This window comes from Musca domestica, unplaced genomic scaffold, assembly GCF_030504385.1.
Source record: "Musca domestica strain aabys unplaced genomic scaffold, Musca_domestica.polishedcontigs.V.1.1 117, whole genome shotgun sequence".
NCBI classification, from domain to species: Eukaryota; Metazoa; Arthropoda; class Insecta; order Diptera; family Muscidae; genus Musca; species Musca domestica.
In genome coordinates, this window is record NW_026712147.1 from 835,086 (window position 1) to 856,226 (window position 21,141).

General features: G+C 32.8%; 1 protein-coding gene across 8 annotated transcripts in view; it reads right to left on the minus strand.

Moving 5' to 3' along the window:
• LOC101897802 (proteoglycan Cow) overlaps positions 1–21,141 on the minus strand; it is a 267,481-nt gene that overhangs the window by 18,376 nt on the left and 227,964 nt on the right. For 3 of the 8 annotated variants that reach the window (XM_059132248.1, XM_059132246.1, XM_059132247.1), the window contains exons 7-10: positions 11,585–11,760; positions 6,029–6,148; positions 1,556–1,655; positions 1,046–1,474 (exon numbers count right to left, since the gene is read on the minus strand). In XM_059132248.1, the coding sequence (XP_058988231.1) occupies positions 1,046–1,474; positions 1,556–1,655; positions 6,029–6,148; positions 11,585–11,760 (825 nt within the window). The remainder of the gene's footprint in view (positions 1–1,045; positions 1,475–1,555; positions 1,656–6,028; positions 6,149–11,584; positions 11,761–21,141) is intronic. The other 5 variants (XM_059132249.1, XM_059132252.1, XM_059132250.1 and 2 more) reach the window with 5 other exon arrangements.

The window sequence follows — 21,141 nt, forward strand, 5'->3', positions numbered from 1 at the left end:
TTCAAATTGTGGAGGGTATTGAAAGTTCGGCCCGGCCGAACTTATTGTTTTTTAACTTGTTTTTTACGTGTTTCAACCTACAGCTGCGCATCAAACAAAATAAAATCCGTTGAAGAGCATTACATTGGAAGATTTTCTATGCATTTATCAAAATTCCGTATTGTAAAGAATGGATTATAACTTTGCTATTTCTAATCTTTCGGTTTCTAATCTGGTTTTGTATCCACGGTGAACGCGCCATGTAATATAACATCAAATTCATTGGAAAGAAAAATATTTGAAATTAGACACTATCACTATATGGGCTCAACTAAAAATAGTTTATGATACTTATTGTTTAGGTTAAAAGTTGTTCGTTTAAATGTTGGGGAAAATACTGCAAACTACTATGACCGTGCAATATGTACTAATACAACTAAATAAAATCGAAAGTAACAGAAAGATACATCTATCGATATCTGAAGGAAATTCTTTACATTTGTATAAAGATTAGTACGACACGGATGTAACAAAGTATCGCTTTCAACGCTAAATACGAATCTTTTTCTTTAACATATTTGGAATTGGAAGCAACAAGCTCCTTATAACGGATTTTCAATATTCTTCCTTATCTTAATGAAATTCCAAATAATAATTATATAAAATTAGTACGACCCTGTTGTAACAAATTATAGCATTAAACGTTAAACGCAAATTTTTATTTTAAACACATTTGTGATTGTGGCTCCTTATAACAGATTCTTGAACATAATTATTTCCGACTGTATATTATAGAAGTGACTTGGATATTATTATTGAGTTGAAGAAAAAAATCAAAGCATTTAAGTTAAAAAACATCAGTGAAATGAATTTTAACAAAACCATAGGTATGTAGTTTGTAAAAGAACTTAAAATCTGCGAACTTCTGAGTTATTTAATGTTCTTCCAGCTTAATGTTTGTTGTTGCTTGTATTTCTTATTTTTTTAATTTCATGTATTTCTTGTTTTTTAATTTGAAAAAATAAAGAAAAGAAAAATAACCAGAAATTAAGATGTCCACCTGTACCTATCTCACCTGCAAAATCGCCAGCGATTCTTCGTCGTACGGCAGCACAAGGACGATCCGTTTTCTCGAAGCAACGACACCATTCGCGTGTATTTATTGAATTATCCTGATCCAAATCGCAGGTATCGATGAACGGTTTAATGCATCGCTCGTTTTGATCATGTTCCAGATCGTACATTTCCTGTAGCGACAAATAGCCATCGTTGTTCAAATCCAAATGGCCGAACATCCATTTGGCTTCGGTCTTACAGGCGGGAGGGAAGTGAGCTTTGGATTTTTGACTATGTTGACGACGTTTCTTGCTATCGGCCATAATGACCGAGAACCAATCGAGCAGGCGATTGCCAATGGCGGTCAATTGTTGGGGCTTGCATTCAGGCGATTTGGAGGGATAACCTGAAGAACGAGATGAAGAAGAGTGGGAAATTCCTTAAAACGGTGTTGATAGTTTATGGAAGATGGGCTGACATTTTTGGGAGAAGGGCAGAGAAAGATGTAGCTTTGACTTACCATTGTTGAGGTTGTTGTTCTTTTGGTATTTCTGAGGTTTCTCAATTACTTCATTGTAGCCACGGATTTTATGTTTATCCTCTTGGTATTGTTGGTTGTCCTAAATGTGAGAAAAGGGTTAGATACACAAAGATGGAAATTTTTTTAGAAATACAAGTCTTCTATAAGGAGAAGAGTTGTATGAGGTCTTTTATACAATCTCTATAGAATACTTCTTATAGGTCTCTTAGGAACCTCGTATAAACTTTCTATAGAAAATATACTGTTTTCTGACAGAGAGAAGCTCTCTTAAAGGTCTTAAATGGAGAGATTTGCCAGTAGTCGGTGCCGATTACTAGAAAAATATCATTTTGGACCAATTTCACCAAAACTTGAGAAAAGTATTAAAACATAATCCAAAAACTACTCAATTAAAAAAAAAAGCTTAGAGTCTTTAGTTGCTTTTATTTGTGCTTTTTGACCAACTTTTCAAAATTAAGTAGGTTTTTTACATCAGCTATTTGACGTTTTAGATACCGGTGGTTCGAAAAAAATGTTGGCTATATAAAGGAAAAAGATCAAATCACAAATTCCAAATATAAGAAATGTACATTCTTCTTTTTTTATAAAATCTCATTTTTATTTTAACTGAAAATCCATTACTGAAGGTAATGATAATTAAATAAAACACTATTTAAAAATGAAATTAATTTCAAATTCTGAATTAAACTGTGAATTAGTAATATAGCATTGTTTTATACTACTTGAAATAAAAAAATATACGAGATAATTTTTTTTACTGAAATACCATATGCCGACTACTGGCAAATAGACATGCCGAGCATTGGAAAATGGTGCCGACTACTGACAAAAAACTCTATTTTAGTAAAATTGCAAATTTTGCAAATTTAATAAAACAAATTCAATTTTTGTTTATTATTCGAAAACTAAACAAAATTGTAATCTGAACAACATTATTTTTTAGCATTGAAAGATTTCATTAGAATGTTGAAAGATTGAAAAATTAAAAAATCCTAAAAGTGCCGACTACTGGTACACTACCCTATGAAGAATAAAAATGGTTTTCTAATATAAAAGTAGCATAATAATAATAATAATAATAATAATAATAATAATAATAATATAATAATAATAATAATAATAATAATAATAATAATAATAATAATATAATAATAATAATAATAATAATAATAATATAATAATAATAATAATAATAATAATAATAATAATAATAATAATATAATATAATAATAATAATAATAATAATATAATATAATAATAATAATAATAATAATAATAATAATAATAATAATAATAATAATAATAATAATAATAATAATAATAATAATAATAATAATAATAATAATAATAATAATAATAATAATAATAATAATAATAATAATAATAATAATAATAATAATAATAACAATAAAACAAATTCAATTTTGTTTATTATTTCGAAAACTAAACAAAATTTGTAATCTGAACAACATTATTTTTTAGCAATTGAAAGATTTCACTTAGAATGTTGAAAGATTGAAAATCAAAAATCCTAAAAGTGCCGACTGCTGGTACACTTACCCTATGAAGAATAAAATGTTTTCTAATATAAAAGTAGCTAATAATAATAATAATAATAATAATAATAATAATAATAATAATAATAATAATAATAATAATAATAATAATAATAATAATATAATAATAATAATAATAATAATAATAATAATAATAATAATAATAATAATAATAATAATAATAATAATAATAATGATGATAATAATAATGATAATAATAATAATAATAATAATAATAATAATAATAATAATAATAATAATAATAATAATAATAATAATAATAATAATAATAATAATAATAATATAATAATAATAATAATAATAATAATAATAATAATAATAATAATAACTAATAATAATAATAATAATAATAATAATAATAATAATAATAACAATAATAATAATAATAATAAAATAATAATAATAATGATAATAATAATAATAATAATAATAATAATAATAATAATAATAATAATAATAATAATACTAATAATAATAATAATAATAATAATAATAATAATAATAATAATAATAATAATAATAATAATAATAATAATAATAATAATAATAATAATAATAATAACAACAATAATAATAATAATAATAATAATAATAATAATAATAATAATAATAATAATAATAATAACAACAATAATAATAATAAAAATAATAATAATAATGATGATAATAATAATGATAATAATAATACTAATAATAATAATAATAATAATAATAATAATAATAATAATAATAATAATAATAATAATAATAATAATAATAATAATAATAATAATAATAATAATACTAATAATAATAATAAAAATAATAATAATAATAATAATAATAATAATAATAAAATAATAATAATAATTATAATAATAATAATAATAATAATAATAATAATAATAATAATAATAATAATAATAATAATAATACTAATAATAATAATAATAATAATAATAATAATAATAATAATAATAATAATAATAATAATAATAATAAAAAAAAAATAATAATAATAATAGTAATACCAGTTCGAGCTATGAAAAGCTATGCGGAAAAATGGCTCGTGAGCTGAACATATCGCAATATTCCATTCGGAAAATATTGAAAAATAAGCTCCGGGTAAAGCCATTGAAATTCCAAAAAGTGCAAGAACTTACACCGTAACAGAATGAAAATAGACTCAAAAGTGCTAAAGAGTTGCTTCGTTTGGCCGAAAGTGGTGAACTACCGAATTTGGTTTTCTCCGATGACAAGCAGTTTGTAAACAAACAAAATGATGGTGTTTACTTGTCAAAGAGGTCAGCTTAAAATGTGCACCTTCGGTCGGTCACCAGAACTCAAGCGCCGGCCATGGTGATGGTGTGGGCCGCCATAACAGCCGATGGTGGGTCTCCGCTCGTATAAATCGACCGTGGCATCTGAATAAATGCGAATATTATGGCGAAAATATTCAGGACTCAGCACGCGCCACCCAAGAATGGTTACAATAGGAGGTTCCTTGCTTCATTTCCAACGCACAATGGCCACCAAAATCTCCGAATTCCAATCCATTGGAGTGTCGGTCACCTCAAGCAAGCGCTTTGCCAGGAATGGGCCAAAATACCGCAGAGCAACATTCCAAAATCTCCGAATTCCAATCCATTGGAGTGTCGGTCACCTCAAGCAAGCGCTTTGCCAGGAATGGGCCAAAATACCGCAGAGCAACATTCGGACAGCGTGCGACGGTTTTATTGGCCGTTGAAAGCCATAATTCGTGCCAAAGGTGACTAATTCGAACAAAACTAAACTTTTTCTAAAATTTGATGGTATTTCCAAAATTTTTTGCTTTCATTCAATAACATTTTTAAAAATAATTGTAACATTTGACTCTGTAGCAGTTTCTTTATCTTAACCTGTAATGGGTCTTCCACGGATAGAAGACCCCGAACATACCTTTTGTAAATAGGACTTCAACAGAGACAAGATATCTAACAGAACTTAAAACAACAGAACATTTCGAGCAGGTCTTCTATGGATAGAAGACCCCTTTCAATTGTCCTTTAAAAGTTTGTGATTAAGGAAATATCTCAAACAGATATCTTCAAAGAGAATGTGTAGAGTAGAGCTTGAGAGGGTCCTGGAAGAGAAGACCTCTAATTGAATAGGTCTTCTAGCGAGAGAATAAACCGAACAGTTTATCTACAATCGAACTGGTATCCTATGGAGAGAAGATTTATAATCGATCTACTATAGAGGCGAGACTTCGATCTTGAAGTCTCTTAGGGAGAGAAGGGAAGACCTCAAACAGGTTTCTATGATGGGAAGACCTCTAACAGGTATCTATGAAGGGAATACCTCTAATATGTCTTCTATGGGGAGAGGAGTTCTGCAGACAAAGGGAATTCTCCCACTAGAAGGCCTCTTAGAAGGATTTTATGGGGAGAATTTGCTTTCCTATATCGGTATGGTCAGCAGAAGTTTTTTTGTTGGTCCACGACCTCTCACAGATTAAAACTCTAAACAGTTCTCTTATAGACAGGAATTCAAAAGATAATGCATTGACAGAAGACATGTGCAAGGTTTTCAAAGGACCAAAAAAATGTTTATATGTATCCTATGAGTAAGACACTTTTCAGATAAATTTTGTGGTTAGAACCATTAAAAACTCTCTTCCATATTCAGGAGGCTTAAACTGCTATTTTATAGATAGAATAAATATTACATATTTTTTAATGTCAAAATCCCCCCATAATCCTTCACAAATCTGTATTATTTTTTTGAACTTCTGTTCCACTTTAGATATCTACTATACTTAGTTTTCCCCGAGTAGTTCATAACCGACACCAGCACCAAAAAAAGTGTCTACGAGTATATAATAGTTCTCTATTATTGTCCCAAAAGTGGTACTCACCTTTTTGTAAGCAGTGTACTTGAGATATTTGTAATGTTTGTTGTCGTATTTGATCTCCTCTGGCGTGAAAGTGAATTGCGAATTGATGTGATTGTAATGACGATTGTTATCATCCTTATCCTGTTGTCGTCGCCAGTGTATGTGCGCGTGTGTTTATGCATGACATACATTCAGTCAAACAGTCAGTTAGTTAGTCGTTGCGGGGGCCAAGCAGGAAGTGGAATGATTGGTATTTGTGGGTATATTATTGGCATTGTTTATGATTGTTTTTGTACAAGCGCCAGAAATGTACAAGGCGTCATGATCATCACCATCATCATCAGCAGCATCGTCATCCAAAATGTCATGTATGAAAATCAAATAACATTATATGAATTACACGCCATGTATAGATGTATGCGTGCAATAATCCAGTGTCAGGACATAGATGGTGTGGATGGAAGGATGTGTGTAGGGATAGATGAACGAGCGAACGATTCATAACATGAATGGTTGAATTAGGGGAAGATAAATCCAAGGAAATAACATTTTCGACAATCACGTTCAGTCACCGCACACCCGTACATACGCATACACACACAGTCATTTTGCAAAGAAAAGAGAACAGCAAATAACGACAGCAAGTAGATGAATTGAAACCAACGATGACAACAATTCATTGTGGCGGATACGTGATGTGAGTTTCACAAAATGCAGGAAACGGATATACAGACGAAAATACAACAACACGCCCGCAGCCAAACGACAGTCATATAATGAAATAAAAGCATTGTTCCACAAGAAACGACAATAAAAGAGAACAAAAACCATATTTAAAAGATTAATAAAAATGATTTACATGAAATTAAATAAATATTAACAAAATGATAAGTGACGAGGTTAGTATACATCAGGCAAGCTCAAGAGATTCATTTCCGTTTGCAGTTTGATAAAAAGTTCAAAGAAAGTCTTCATTTGGATTGCCTATTGAAGAACTTGTTTTGATGATATGAAATATACGCTATAAATCGTGTATGAAAGACTATTTTAAGCTCGTTATACAGTTTCAGAATTTACATCGTATATATACAGCTAGGTAGAGTATAAATAGCCCTTAAGCTTGTCAATAAGCAGTCCCTTCAGTTCGCCTTATAACCGTTCTTCATATTGTCTAATTCCTTAATTACATTCAATTAGATGTGATATACCAGAACGCCGTAGCAATAACTCTAACTATAACCATAGACAAATTTAAAATTTTCGATTAGCGGTGACATAACCATAAACAGTTGTTTACGGGCGAAAAATATAAATTGGAACTTACAAATATATTTAAGTTTTCTTATATGACAAATAAATAAACAACAATCACTTCTTTTATTATGGTTAAGGCCGAAACCCAAAATGCAATTGGTATTTACGGTAAAGGTTTTGGCTATGGCGTTATGCTATGTAACAAATAATAAATTTACTGGAGCTAGTGTATTAAGAGTCCCTTACGCTCGTGTACTTACATCTGGGTCCTACAATCACATATACAACTCACAATAAACATTCCTTTCAGCTTGTATATTAACAGTCCCTTTAGTCGTGTATAAACAGTTTAATACAAGCCCTTTCAGTGTAATAACAGAAATAAAGAGTCCCCTCAGCTCGTCAAATCCGTATCATTTGCTCTCTAAAAAAAACTTTCTGTTCGCATATTACGGGCGTTTCAGCTTCCCCATCAGTGACCATTTAGATCGTCTAAGATGGGTCGCTTCATCTCGTCTAAAAACAGTCCATTCAGCAATCATATAAAAGGTCCATACAATTCGACTTCAAAAAGTCCCAATAGGTCGCTTAAATAGTCCCTCTATCTCGCTTAAAAGAGTCAAATCACCTACAGGGTGAGATGAAAAAACTGCAACCAACTTCAGACTAAGCCATTCGTCCGACAGCTGCTTAAAATTATTCCAGTGACAGCTCATTATATTGAAAAAAAAGTTATTCGTGATGGAATGCAGGCGTGATAGTGTGATTTCTTTATATTTGGCTGGAAAACCACAAGTGGCTATCGTTAGAGCACTCCAGCATGTGAATAAATCTTTTGTGTGTCGTACCATCGATCGTTACCGTGATACTGGTAGCGTAGCCCGATGTCAAGGAAGTGGACGGAAGAAAACACTAACATAAGCTGAAATGGTTCGAAAAGTAAAGAAGTGACTTGATCGAAACCCGCGTCGCAGTGGCGGGAAAATGGCTCGTGAGCTGAACATATCGCAATATTCCATTCGGCAAATATTGAAAAATGAGCTTACCCCGAGCTCATTGAAATTCCAAGAAGTGCAAGAACTTAAACCGCAACCGAAAGAAAATAGACTCAAAAGAGCTAAAGAAGTAGAGAACTGCCAAATTTGGTTTTCTACGATTACAGAATATTCGTTGTCAAGCAGTTTGTAAACCAACAAAATGATTGCGTTTACTTGCTAAAGAGGTCAGCTGAAAATGTGCAGCTTCGGTTGGCCACCAGAACTCAAGCGCCGGCCATGGTGATGGTGTGGGCCGCCATAACAGCCGATGGTCGCTCTCTGCTCGTATTAATCGACCATGGCATCATAATAAATGCCGAATATTATCTCGAAAATATTCTGGAGGGTGTATTAAAGCCTTGGGCACGCAAACATTTTGGCCGCTGAACTTGGACATTCCAACAGGACTCAGTACCATCGCACACAGCACCCGCCACCCAAGAATGATTACAAAAGGAGGTTCCTCACTTCTTTTCCAGCGCACAATGGCCACCAAAGTCTCCGGATACCAATCCGTTGGACTATTGTGTCTGGAGTATTTTGGAACGCTAGGTTGGCACTAAAAAATACTAAAGTGTTGATCACCTCAAGCAAGCGCTTCACCGGGAATGGGCCAAAATACCGCAGAGCAATATTCGGGCAGTGTGTGACGGTTTCATTGGCCATAATTCGTGCCAAAGGTGACCACTTCGAACAGATCTAAACTTATTCTTAAATTTGATACTATTTTCGACATTTTTGCTCTCATTCATTAAAATTTAAAAAAAAAAAAATGAAAAAATTATGGCGTTTGACGTGTAGTATAGAAAAAGTGTCTATTGCTCGCCTTTAAACAATTCCATGAACTCGTGCATGAACTGTTCCATCATCTAGTCAATATGCAGATCCTTCATCTCGTTGATATAAAGTATTTCAGCTCAGAGACGTATCGTCCCACAGTGGAATAGAATCCCCAAAAACGGAGATTAATTCAGCGAAGTATTCTATTGCTCTGAATATTTGCTCTGACATTTATATTACCCCTAGTTAGTATGCTATTAAAAATGTAACATATCGGCAACGTTTCGGTAATGCCCCCATATACTTCCTGTTTTTTTGGTATTTTGAAAGTTTTTGACCACAATTTTAAACCAAAACATGATTACCTTGACATTTACAGTTCTAAACTGGTATAATCTATTCATGCTAAAGCTTTTTAAAATTGCTCCAGTATTTGGTATAAGACCTATATTGCTGTTCCTCCTAATTTTCGGTTTTAAAGTTTCGGCCATAATTTCGAACCCAATCATGAGTAACTTAACTTTTTTAGTTCAGAGCTGACAAAATCTCTCCCTGTTAAATTTGTGAAGACAAATTCACTATTATGTATTGACCATATATCTATAGAATCTCTCTCACAAAGTTTTGTGAAGGTAAGTCCACTATTATATCGGCCCTATATAATGATACTTCTTAATTTTAGGTATTTTGAGTGTTTCAGACAGTGTTTTTTACATATTTTATTTCTCAGTAGATAAAAACTATAAAAATTGCCAATATAAAACCACCCATAACGTAGGTCTTTGTAGGGCCCAATGGGCTTAGATCCTAAAAGTCAGAGATAAAAGGAAGCATTTTGTCAAATAACAAAATTGAGTTAAGCCAGAAAAAATAATTTATACTTAGAAAACCTACTTAAATCTGAAGACAAAAAGCCAAATAAAAAGCTTGTGAAAAACTCTGTCTGAAACTCTCAAAATACCTTAAATTTGGAAGTCCCATTATATGGGGTCAATATAAAAGTTTACTTACCTTCACAACATTTTGCAGAGAGAGAGAGAGAGATATTCTCAAAAAACCGATTTGTCCCTATTTTAATATCAAACATCTAGGGATAATATAAATGTCTGAGCAAAATTTCGAAGCTTCTATCGCTTTGCTTCCCTGAGTTAAAGTCCGATTTTGGGGATCTCACGCCACTGTGTGTCCCTTCAGCTCGTCGATGTATCGTTCTTTCATCTCGCCTGTAAACAGTCCTTTCAAATTGACTAAAAAGAGTTCCGGCTTGTATAGCCTTCAACTCGATTTAGGCCTCTCTATAGGGACTCCTTTTCCCTCAGGACCCTCTATAGGGACTCCCTCTAAAAAAATTGTTTAGGCGCTTCTAAACAGATTCCTTTAGAATCTTATATGCCCTCAGTCTGCCCTCAGGCTTTCCTATAGAGAGCCCTTAGGCATTTAGCACATCTTTATCGATACAATTTTAGCATTCTGTAGAAAGACTCTTCTCAGGGACTCTACAGAGACTACTCCAGGTTCCCTTATGCCATTTTATAAAAACTCTTCCTCAGGATCGTCAGTAAAACCCTCCTCTGACTTTTCTATGGAGACCCTCCCCTAATGCTCGACAGGGTTTTTTGTAAGACTCTTTTCTTTTAAGACACCCTTCCATCTAGTTATTTCAGACTCTTCTCCTGTTGGCGTTTTAAGAGACTCCCCCGGTTCTTCTATCGTATATTTTCGGACTTTAAATCCGCTTATCTATAAGAACTTCCTTCAGATGATTTATGAATAATCTTTTTAGGCTAGTCTATACAAAAACTTTTTTATGACCATTAACTCATCGTATTTTTGTCGTTTAATTACAGTATACAGTCTGAATCCCGGCGGCCTCTATTTGCTTCCATTCTACATACATCTGTTCCTGACTATTTTTTACCCTGTTTTGGTGTTTTTCTGATGGCTTATAGCACACATGTTAATGTGAAATGTCAGTGTCAGTTATTGTCCACTCGGTGTTGCTTTTGCTGCTGTTGTTGGCATTGGTGTCACAATTACTGTAGCTGATGTTTCTGGCAATGTTGCAGAGTCAACAGTCATTGGTATGTGTGGGTGTATGTGTGCAAGTATGTCATTGTTGTTTGGATTAAAAATGCCTGATACAAGTGATGTAAATATTTGTCCTGATGTCGACCTTGTTTGTTTTTGTACTTCATGATTATTGCATGGTTGTTGTTTTTTCTGATCTCTTTACAATATCAACAACTGGAGCCACAAACAAAATGGCACAGCGATACTGAGACACAATTTACTTCAGTGTATCCCACATTATTTGTCCATCAATACAAGTTTAAATTTGTTTACATCCAATAAACTAAGGTCCTATATATACATGGTCCAATACTTTGACCACAATTCAGCAAATGCTCTTGGAGACATCTTGTCTTGACTGAGGCACACTTGAATGGAGTGTCAAATGTCCAATTCTAATCAAATAGTACAGCTCTAGCATTCTGGCATTACTTACATCCATGATGGTATTGAATTCATTGTTGTTGCTGCTGCTTATTATGTTATTGTTGCTATTCTCTTTGTATTGTTGTTGTTGCTTTTCCTGTTGTTGTTCCATGGTCTTCTTATACTTGGCATTGAAGGCATTCTGTCGTTCATTAAGACGTTGTAGACGTTTCTCATTGATGTTGTCTGGAAAGGGGTGGAAACGGAGGAGAATTGATTAATTATCCTTGCGGTTGGAAATTAATAATAGGATAATAAACTTTAAAATATTTGTGAAAACTATTACTGATCTAAGTTTCTATTCGATGAGAAATTAGAACATTATAGAACTAAGATTAATTTTATTTAACATAATCGCTGTTCGTCAAGTAAAAGTAAATTTATAATGGTTGGTTGTTATTTATGAGTATTTTTAATATAGTAATTAAAAACGAACAATTTTTAATGGAAATAACGAAAGAAAGAAAATAAGACAAATTAAGACCAGTATGGAAAGACTAAAGTCAGGGAGATGACCATTATATCATACCCAACCCTATGTAACAAAAAAACCTGTAACAAATGTGCGTTTAGATTGATAATTTTTGTGAAGGAAACCCATGGCAACTCTGGTCGATTTTAAATGCTTATTACGACTTTAGATTGGTTTAAATTGAACTATTATATGAGAGGTATGCCTTAATATAAACATATTTCCACTAAATAATACGAAGGTATTTTTTTAGTGAATATTATTAAAGTATTTAATATGTACATATGATAACTATAACTATATAAATAAAGATAGAAAAAACTGCAACCTGACTGAAAAAAATTCTGAAATTTCTAAGCCACTCGTCCGACAGCAGATAAAATTATTCCAGTGACAGCTCATTAGAATCAGTGAGAATTTTCCAGAAAAAAAAAATTATTCCTGATGGAATTCAAGTGTGATAGTGTGATTTCTTTATATATGGCTGGAAAACTGGCTATCGTTAGAGTACTACAGCATTTGTGTCTCGTACCATCGCTCGTTACCATGACACTGGTAGCGTAGCCCGACGTCAAGTAAGTTGACGGAAGAAAACAGCAACATCAGCAGAAATGGTTCGAAAAGTAAAGAAGCGACTTGATCGAAACCCGCGTCGCAGTGGCCGAAAAATGGCTCGTGAGCTGAACATATCGCAATATTCCATTAGGCAAATACTGAAAAATGAGCTCGGGGTAAAGCTATTGAAATCCCAAAAATGCAAGAACTTACACCGCAACAGAAAGAAAATAGACTCAAAAGAGCTTTGGTTTTCTCCGATGAAAAAATATTCGTTGTCCAACAGTTTGTAAACAAACAAAATAATCGTATTTACTTGCCACAGAGGTCAGCTGAAAATGTGCTACTTCGGTTGTGCATCAGAACTCAAGCAACGGCCATGGTGATGATGTGGGCTGCCATAACAGCCGATGATCGCTCTCCGCTCGTATCATCAGAATAAATTCCGAATATTATCGCGAAAATATTCTGGTGGATGTATTAAATCCTTTGGCATGAAAACATTTTGTCCGCAGACCGTGGACATTCCAACAGGACTCAGCACCGGCCATGGTGATGGTGTGGGCCGCCATAACAGCCGGTGATCGCTCTCCGCTCGTATCATTAGAATAAATGCCGAATATTATCGCGAAAATATTCTGGTGGATGTATTAAATCCTTTGGCATGAAAACATTTTGTCCGCAGACCTTGGACATTCCAATAGGACTCAGCATCATTGCACTCATCACGCGCCACCCCAGAGTGGTTACAAAATGAGGTTCCTAGCTTCATTTCCAACGCACAATGGCCACCAAAATCTCCGGATACCAATCCGTTGCACTATTGTGTCTGGAGTATTTTGGAAAGCAAGGTTGGCATTAAAAATACCAAAGTGTCAATTACTTCAAGCAAGCTCTTCGCCGGGAATGGGTCAAAATAAAAAATTTCCGACTTTTTTATTTTCATCCAATAAAATTTAAAAAAAATTTAGAAAATACGGCGTTTGACTTTGTTGCTGTTTTTTTATCTCACCCTGTAGATATATCTTCCATATATATCTTCTTCCGATTTGCTTTTTATTGTGCACTAAATGTGTTATATTTAAATTTTTTGAACGTTCCCAACGCCACCCTTTCCCAACCGATCGGCGACATCTCCATTACGTAGGGATCACGTGCTCACCATGGCCCATACTCACTATGATCCATGGAAATTGAGCCTAGAAACAAGTGTGTACAATTTGGTGGAAATCGGTTCAGATACAACTGTAGCTCCCATATATATGTTTCATCCGATTTGGTGTTTTTGTTCTCAAACCCTCAAAATTCTCACCACAGCAACGATATTTTGACCCAACTATCAGATACGGCATAGATTGTATACGGTTCAGATATGGATATAACTCCCATATATATCTTCATCCGATTTTACGTCTATTGTACCTAAAAAGTGTAATATCAATTCAAATAGGATGGATATTGGTCCATACATAAATGCCTCCGTCAAATTTAGTGGTTATCGATTAAGAGGAGGATATACCTCCCGTATATTAGTTCCTTTTCGCTTTAAATTATAACTACTCAAGCCTATAATACGTATTCAAAATTATGATTCCCCATAAAAAGGTTTATTTGTTATGGGTAGCTCTACTAAATATGCAAAGTTGTGTAGGGTGTCATAAAGTCGGTGATCAGAATTGAATATATGTTCCATACAATTAAATACAAACGGTTTAAGTCATTTTTCACCATTTAATATTTTTCCATCTTTATCATATTCAATATCAACTGTTGCTGGTGAGAAAAACACGTAAACTTTTGTCTATCATTAATTTTAATCAGCTAACATTTGCTCAATGCATCACATCATTTGTATTAACAATTAAACAACAAAAAATTGATTTAAATAAATATTTCATATCATATTTTTGCAATGAAATTCATGTAATCTGATCGCAAATTAAACGATGTATATAATTATTTAATTGCTGACACGGCAATTAGCATAGGTTCAATCACAAATAAGAAAAAGCATTTAAGCAAAATTTAATAAATCCACAAGAATTCGCTTGATTGGCATTTAATCCACTCTTGATATTTTTTTTTCCATCTGCTAAAAAAAAGTTCGACAAGGCTAAAAAAAATTGGAAACATTCAAATTACCAACCAATCGTGCGTGTGAAAATATTTAAAATTTTCTAACGCTTGCAAAAAACTTGCTCTGGTTTTATAACTGACCATGAAACCCCCGTTATTGGCATTTCCAGTGGCAAAGGCAAAAACAAAGATATCCAAAAACACTCACACAAAAAGCAAGCTGGAAAATCTCTACAAAATAATAGAAAAAAACATCTATGACATGATTACAAAAAACAAAGAGGGAGAACATGAGAAAAACTATTCAATTAACAAAAATCAATTAACCCGCACAGAGGATGACCACCCAACATTTTCATTTAGTAAAAATTAAAGGAATAAAAAAACGAACGTGCAGAGAAAATATTTTATCACTGGCCGGCTGGGGAAAACCCACACTAATGGACAAGAAAACAACCATGGCAATGTAAACAATAACGTGCAAAAAAAAAAAAAAAAGCAAGAACTCAGAACGACAAGCTATTGCTTAGAGGAGGAAAACGAATTCAGTTTGAAAATTCAATAAATATTTTATAAGGCAACAGGAAATGGATTGAAGTTCTACATTATCGTGAAGTAAACAATACAACTCAAAGCAGCCGAAATAAAATACAGAATCTGGTAAAAAAAATGTCGGAAGCAATACATTTATATAATCGTATCATGGATGGTACGTTATGAACTTCTTGGCCAAAACAAACGCCATATTGTGATATTGCGTTTAATTACGATTTAGGACCAACTCAATTTTTTGATTTTTGTAGAATAATTAATCATGTCAATTTTTTGTACAATAATTTTATTGGAATTTTTATATCTATTTTAACTTAAGATCAACTACGAAAATTTTCTAATTCGGTCCTTATAATACCTTTACAATCCAATTACACAATTTTGATTTAGGTTGTAACTTTCCTCATCATAATGCTTCGATGAAAATTAGTCAGCTTCTTTTGGCACAAATTTAAATAATTATTATTAATTATTTTCTTCGACGGAGTAATCAGAAACTTACACAGCTTTTATACGAATTCTGTGTTTAATATATTGCCTCATGCAACTTTTGTAGTAATGCAAAAAAAAAAAAAACAATAAATGTAAATTGAAATATGGAAATATATAAAATTTATTATGAATTTACCCAACATACCAAAAATACAATACAGCTTGAGAACAATATTATAAAAATATAATTTTTCAGCAATGCTTGAGAAACACTTATGTTCCACAAACATTTCTCAAATCTGTCCCTTGTTGACAAATTAGTTTTGATTTTTTGTGAAAATTGTCAGCAAGAAATTATTTTCTTTGGCAAAAAACAAAATCACGCGAATTTAGGACCCATTTCTGGACCGAACCCTTAAGGTATGCATGAATAATAAATCCGGGAATCTTTCACATAAATTATTCCAATCCCATTTCAGATTGGAAGCATCAAAAAAGTTGAAGGAATTCAATAGATGTGTAGTCTTAGTGGAAGAGATGCAGAAGTTCAAATAAGGGAGAAGAAAGCGTCAGGGTATCAAGGCCACATGAGGCAGTGACTACTGGGATGTCCATCAAGAAAAAAAATGTGAAAAATGATTAAAAATTAAAAAAATAATAATATTATATACTATTACAAAAATAAGCTTATTTTAATATTATTTTTGTAAGCTTATTCTACAATTTCAAGTATAAGCTTATAAATAAGGGTTCCGTTTTGATTATTCTATACTTGTTACACAAACATTTTTCAATGTTTTCTCAAGATTTTCTCAAGCTTAAGGCTTATGTTCATAAGCTTATTGTAATATTATTCTCAAGCCATTTTGGTATGTTGGGTAATTTAACAGTAGTGCTGCCATTTGTGGCAATACAAACATGCAACAAATATTTGCCAAAGGGTGCATTAGTTTGTACACCTTTTATGGGCTATTCTGAATAAATATGGGGGAAATGTTCATAACGTAAAAACACTGTTTTAATATCGTATTGCATTTATAAAATAAATATTTAATTTTATATTAAACCCTATAAAGTTAATATTTGTGATCGGAATAAAATTCTTGGTCGATATAGCAAAGTTCGTCTGAGGTTACATTGTAGTATTAATTTTTATCACAAGATACAACATAGATGAAAAATTGGCCATGATAAATTTGTCATTCCGTTTGTAACACCTCTAAATATTCGCCGTAGACCCATAAAGTATATATACTCATGATCAGCATAAAATTGTATATCGATTTAACGATGTCCGTCTGTCTGCCCGTCTTTCTGTTTAAATCAAGATACAGCCCTATATTTACGCTCTCTGTCGTGCTGACAGGTATTCAAAATCACTTCACACAAAAGTTATGGTCCATTTTACCTGGGTCGTGTGGTTTTCAAATGTGACCTGTAGAGTGACAGCAAAATCAGGGATTTTTTATTTTTTGGTCCATTTGAAGCCCTAAATGAATATCTTCAAAAACAAAAGGCTTCAATTCTGACCCTAACTCTACCCCAATGCAAAATTTCGAGAGGATCGACCGATAATGACCTGTGTATAATACCTTCAATAAATATTGCCGAAAGGAACTAAGATATCGGATGTATATCCTCCTCTGAATCGATGAATCTGCTCCGATATTCATCAAAATGCATCATATTCGTGCCGATATTACACTTTCTAGGCACATTAAACATGAAGTCGGATGAAGCATGGTATGGTAGCTACATCCAAATCTGAACCGATTTTTTTTTATCAAATTTAAGGGAGTTGTTTCTATTCTGTATCTGATAGCTGGCACCATATATACGCGTGTGAAGGGGGTTTATATTAACCAATTTGGTGCATAATAAATTTGATATCGGGTAAAAATATATATGCAAGTTATGGTCTATTTAATGATCTACATATCGTCCGATGATTAAACTGTAGGCTAAATTGTAGGCTTCTGCCCAAAGCCTTAAACTCTAACTGCTTGTAAGATTCCGTATCGATTGCTCTATAATTGTGGCTTGTAGAGCAACAAGAAATTCAGGAAAATTTTCTGCTAAATAAAAAAAAAAATTGCGATCAGCTCCAAAAACAATAGATTTTTTTTTATGCTGACCTTAACCGCACGTCGATGCTGAAGGCACGCGCGTGAGGATCGGGCCAAAATTGCTACTTGCAGTGTAATTAAAATTAAGATGGACAAACGGACGGAATATTATATATAGCTAACACTCATCTCGGCGAGATAAGAATATCGATATATACATTCCCATATGCAGGACAAATATTTCGAGGTGTTACAAAATGTTTGGCCCAATCAGATTTGGGTTCAAGATTTTAAGACTCGCAATAGACTTTAACCAATCTCTCCTATTGGCCATTTACTTGTAGTGCTGAGTAAGGTAGTGTTGTTCGAAATTAAATTAACAAATCATTACAAAATAAAGTTATGATTTAGAGAGATATCAGAGATTAACTTTCCAATTTCCGTTTTTGAAAATAACTGTTCAAATAAAATCTTTATTTAATTTTCAACACATACCAATACTATTGTATTGTTTCAAATAACGTCAAATATATGGCAAGCACAGTTTAAATTTTGTTCTAGGAAAATATCCCCTCAACAACACTAAATGTGTAGATAATAAAACTTATATTTTCCCATCAATTAAACAATACTCATGTATGTGGGTATGAATGTGGAATAATTCTATTCGACATTACGGTGATATTTCGGCAAGAGCGCACTTTTCCAAGAAACTGTTGTTCATATAATTCCATACAATTTGTATTTAATATGTTCCTTGGAAAGAGAAAATACCAAAAACGAGATATTGAAAACAAATTTAATACCGAATTTCCCATTTATTATTTCCTGGAAAACTTTGTGGGCGATAGAATGGAAATTTAATAAGAATTGGAATCAACACACCGTTCTGTGTGACCGTCAGAGGCAACAGGAAAATGGGTAAACATATATTTGCCAAAGGGCCCAATGGTTAATATTTCAAGCAAATTTTTTGTGCTTTAAGATTCCAAACAAATAAGAAAGAAACAAACTCCAATGGAAATGGCTGCCCTGAAAAAGTGTGCATAAATTGTAAATGCAGCGTGGAAATTAATTTGCAGATTGTGTCCATACAACGAATATAAAATGCATTGCAAAACGGAAAAGGAAAAAATAAACAAAATTTAATTTTATTATTGAAGTACAAAAATGATTTATTCCAGAAAATTCTGAGAAGGGAACAAAATTAAAAGAAAAAAAGTAAAAAAGCTATAAGTTCGGTCGGGCCGAACTTTGATTACCCTCCACCATTTGGTACAAATTTGGCAATTTTCAAAAAAAAATCCGTTAAAAATTCTGTTAAAATCTTAAAAATGCCGAATGTAGCCGTATATTAGGGTCTATACGATGACGTGGACCTGCATAGGCAACTTTTTCACATGCTATTACAATATTCAAATGCGAAACTGCGAAAATGTTTATAGTGTCGCAAAAATCATTAAAATACCGAATATGGGCGGTTCCGTTATATGGGGGCTTACGAAGACGTGGACCCGCACAGACAATTTTCTGTCATAGGCTGTAGTATCCATTTCGGCCGAACTTACTGCTTTTTAAGTTGTTAGTATTGAAACTGATCTACGTTTCGGTATAGTCCCTATATAACCGTACCGGCAGATTCAGGGTACTTTGGGTGTATTTTTTCACACAAAATTGTGGTCCACTTCACCAGCTAAATGCTGTCCGATAATCATCTAAAATGCTAAGCCTCAGCGCTGTCCTGAATTCTAACCTCATAAAATATTCTATGTCTATTGGTCCTTAATTGAGAATTTTAGGCACCCTACAACAACTAGACAATTTACTAGAACTCAAGGCTATGGTGATGGTGTGGGCCACCATAACAGCCGATGGTCGCTCTCCCATCGTATTAATCGACCGTGGCATTAGAACAAATGTCGAATATTATCGCGAACATATTCTGGAGGGTGTATTTAAGCTCTGGGCACGTAAACATTTTGGCCGCAGACCTTGGACATTCCAACAGGACTCAGCACCATCGCACTCAGCGCGCCCACCCAAGTATTGTTACAAAATTAGGTTCCTCGCTTCATTTACAGTGCACAATGGCCACAAAAATCTCCGGATACCAATCTGGAGTATTTTGAAAAGCAAGGTTAGCACTAAAAAATACCAAAGAATCGATCACCTCAAGCAAGCGCTTCGCCGTGAATGGGCCAAAATTCCGCAGAGCAAAATTCGGGCAGAGTTTGGCGGTTTCATTGGCCGTTTGAAGGTCATAATTCCTGCCAAAGATGACCAATTCGAACAAATCTTAACTTATTCTAAAATTTTTTGCTTTCATTCTATAAAGTTAAAAAATGTAAAAATTATGGTGTTTGACTTTGTTGCAGTTTTTTATCTCACCCTGTATATATGTAAAAGAAATAGATGTTAGTTATTTTGCTTATAAGTCAAGAACTGCTGGACTGATTTCCACAACTTTTATCAATTCGGAATGGTCTCTTGCCAGAAAAGAATAAAATCTAAGAAAATCGCTTAAAAATATGCCAATACAAAAATGGATATTTTTTGTTACACTTTTTAATTTTTGTCATATTTTTATCGCATTTCGAATACATAACACGGCGGAGTGCGTTAATAAAGTTTACATCTTGGTAGGGCTGTATTACATTATTTCCAAACTTGGACAAAGAATTTGATTTTTTGAAGACTATCAGATCTGTAATAGAGTATTTTTAAAACTATTTGCAAGAACTAACAGAATACGGAGTATTTACAAGTAACTTTGTAATGTACCACTATTGGATGTGTTAGAAAATATAAGCAGCTTTAGCGAACGTAAAATCTTGAACTTTTTAAATAAGCCTTTTTGAGGATCACAAGATATATAATTATATATTCTGAAATTATCTTTTTTTTAGGGGGGACCAGAATTAAAATCGTAGATTCTTAAAGAATCTTTTATATATTCAAATTCAATAAATTCTTAACTTGTCAAAGGCTTCAAGGGATAGATGTTACAAATAGGACAGCAGTGGCGGTTTACCATTTCTCCTAGATAATTGTTTGCTGACTAGGATACAAGTGACATCACATACTTGAAAATCACAAATGTATTTTGGAAACTTTTACTCAGGTTCTTGGATTCTAGGGTGATTTCATTAGACTAACGGATATGGTTTTATGGTCCTGATATTTTATTATGACCAAACTATAAGAGGCTCTTAAATTATTATTTTCATGAGCTTCAAAGCCTTAGTACTGTTTTATGTGTGTAAAAAAATGCTAATGCCCACCAGCCACCTATGTTCGTTTACATCGTTTTTAAATTACATGATATGAATTCAGTGGCGTTACACATTCTGTTAAATCAAGCACCTACTTTTGCAATGATGTGTAAGTGATTTAGCTTTCAACCGTTAAAATGGT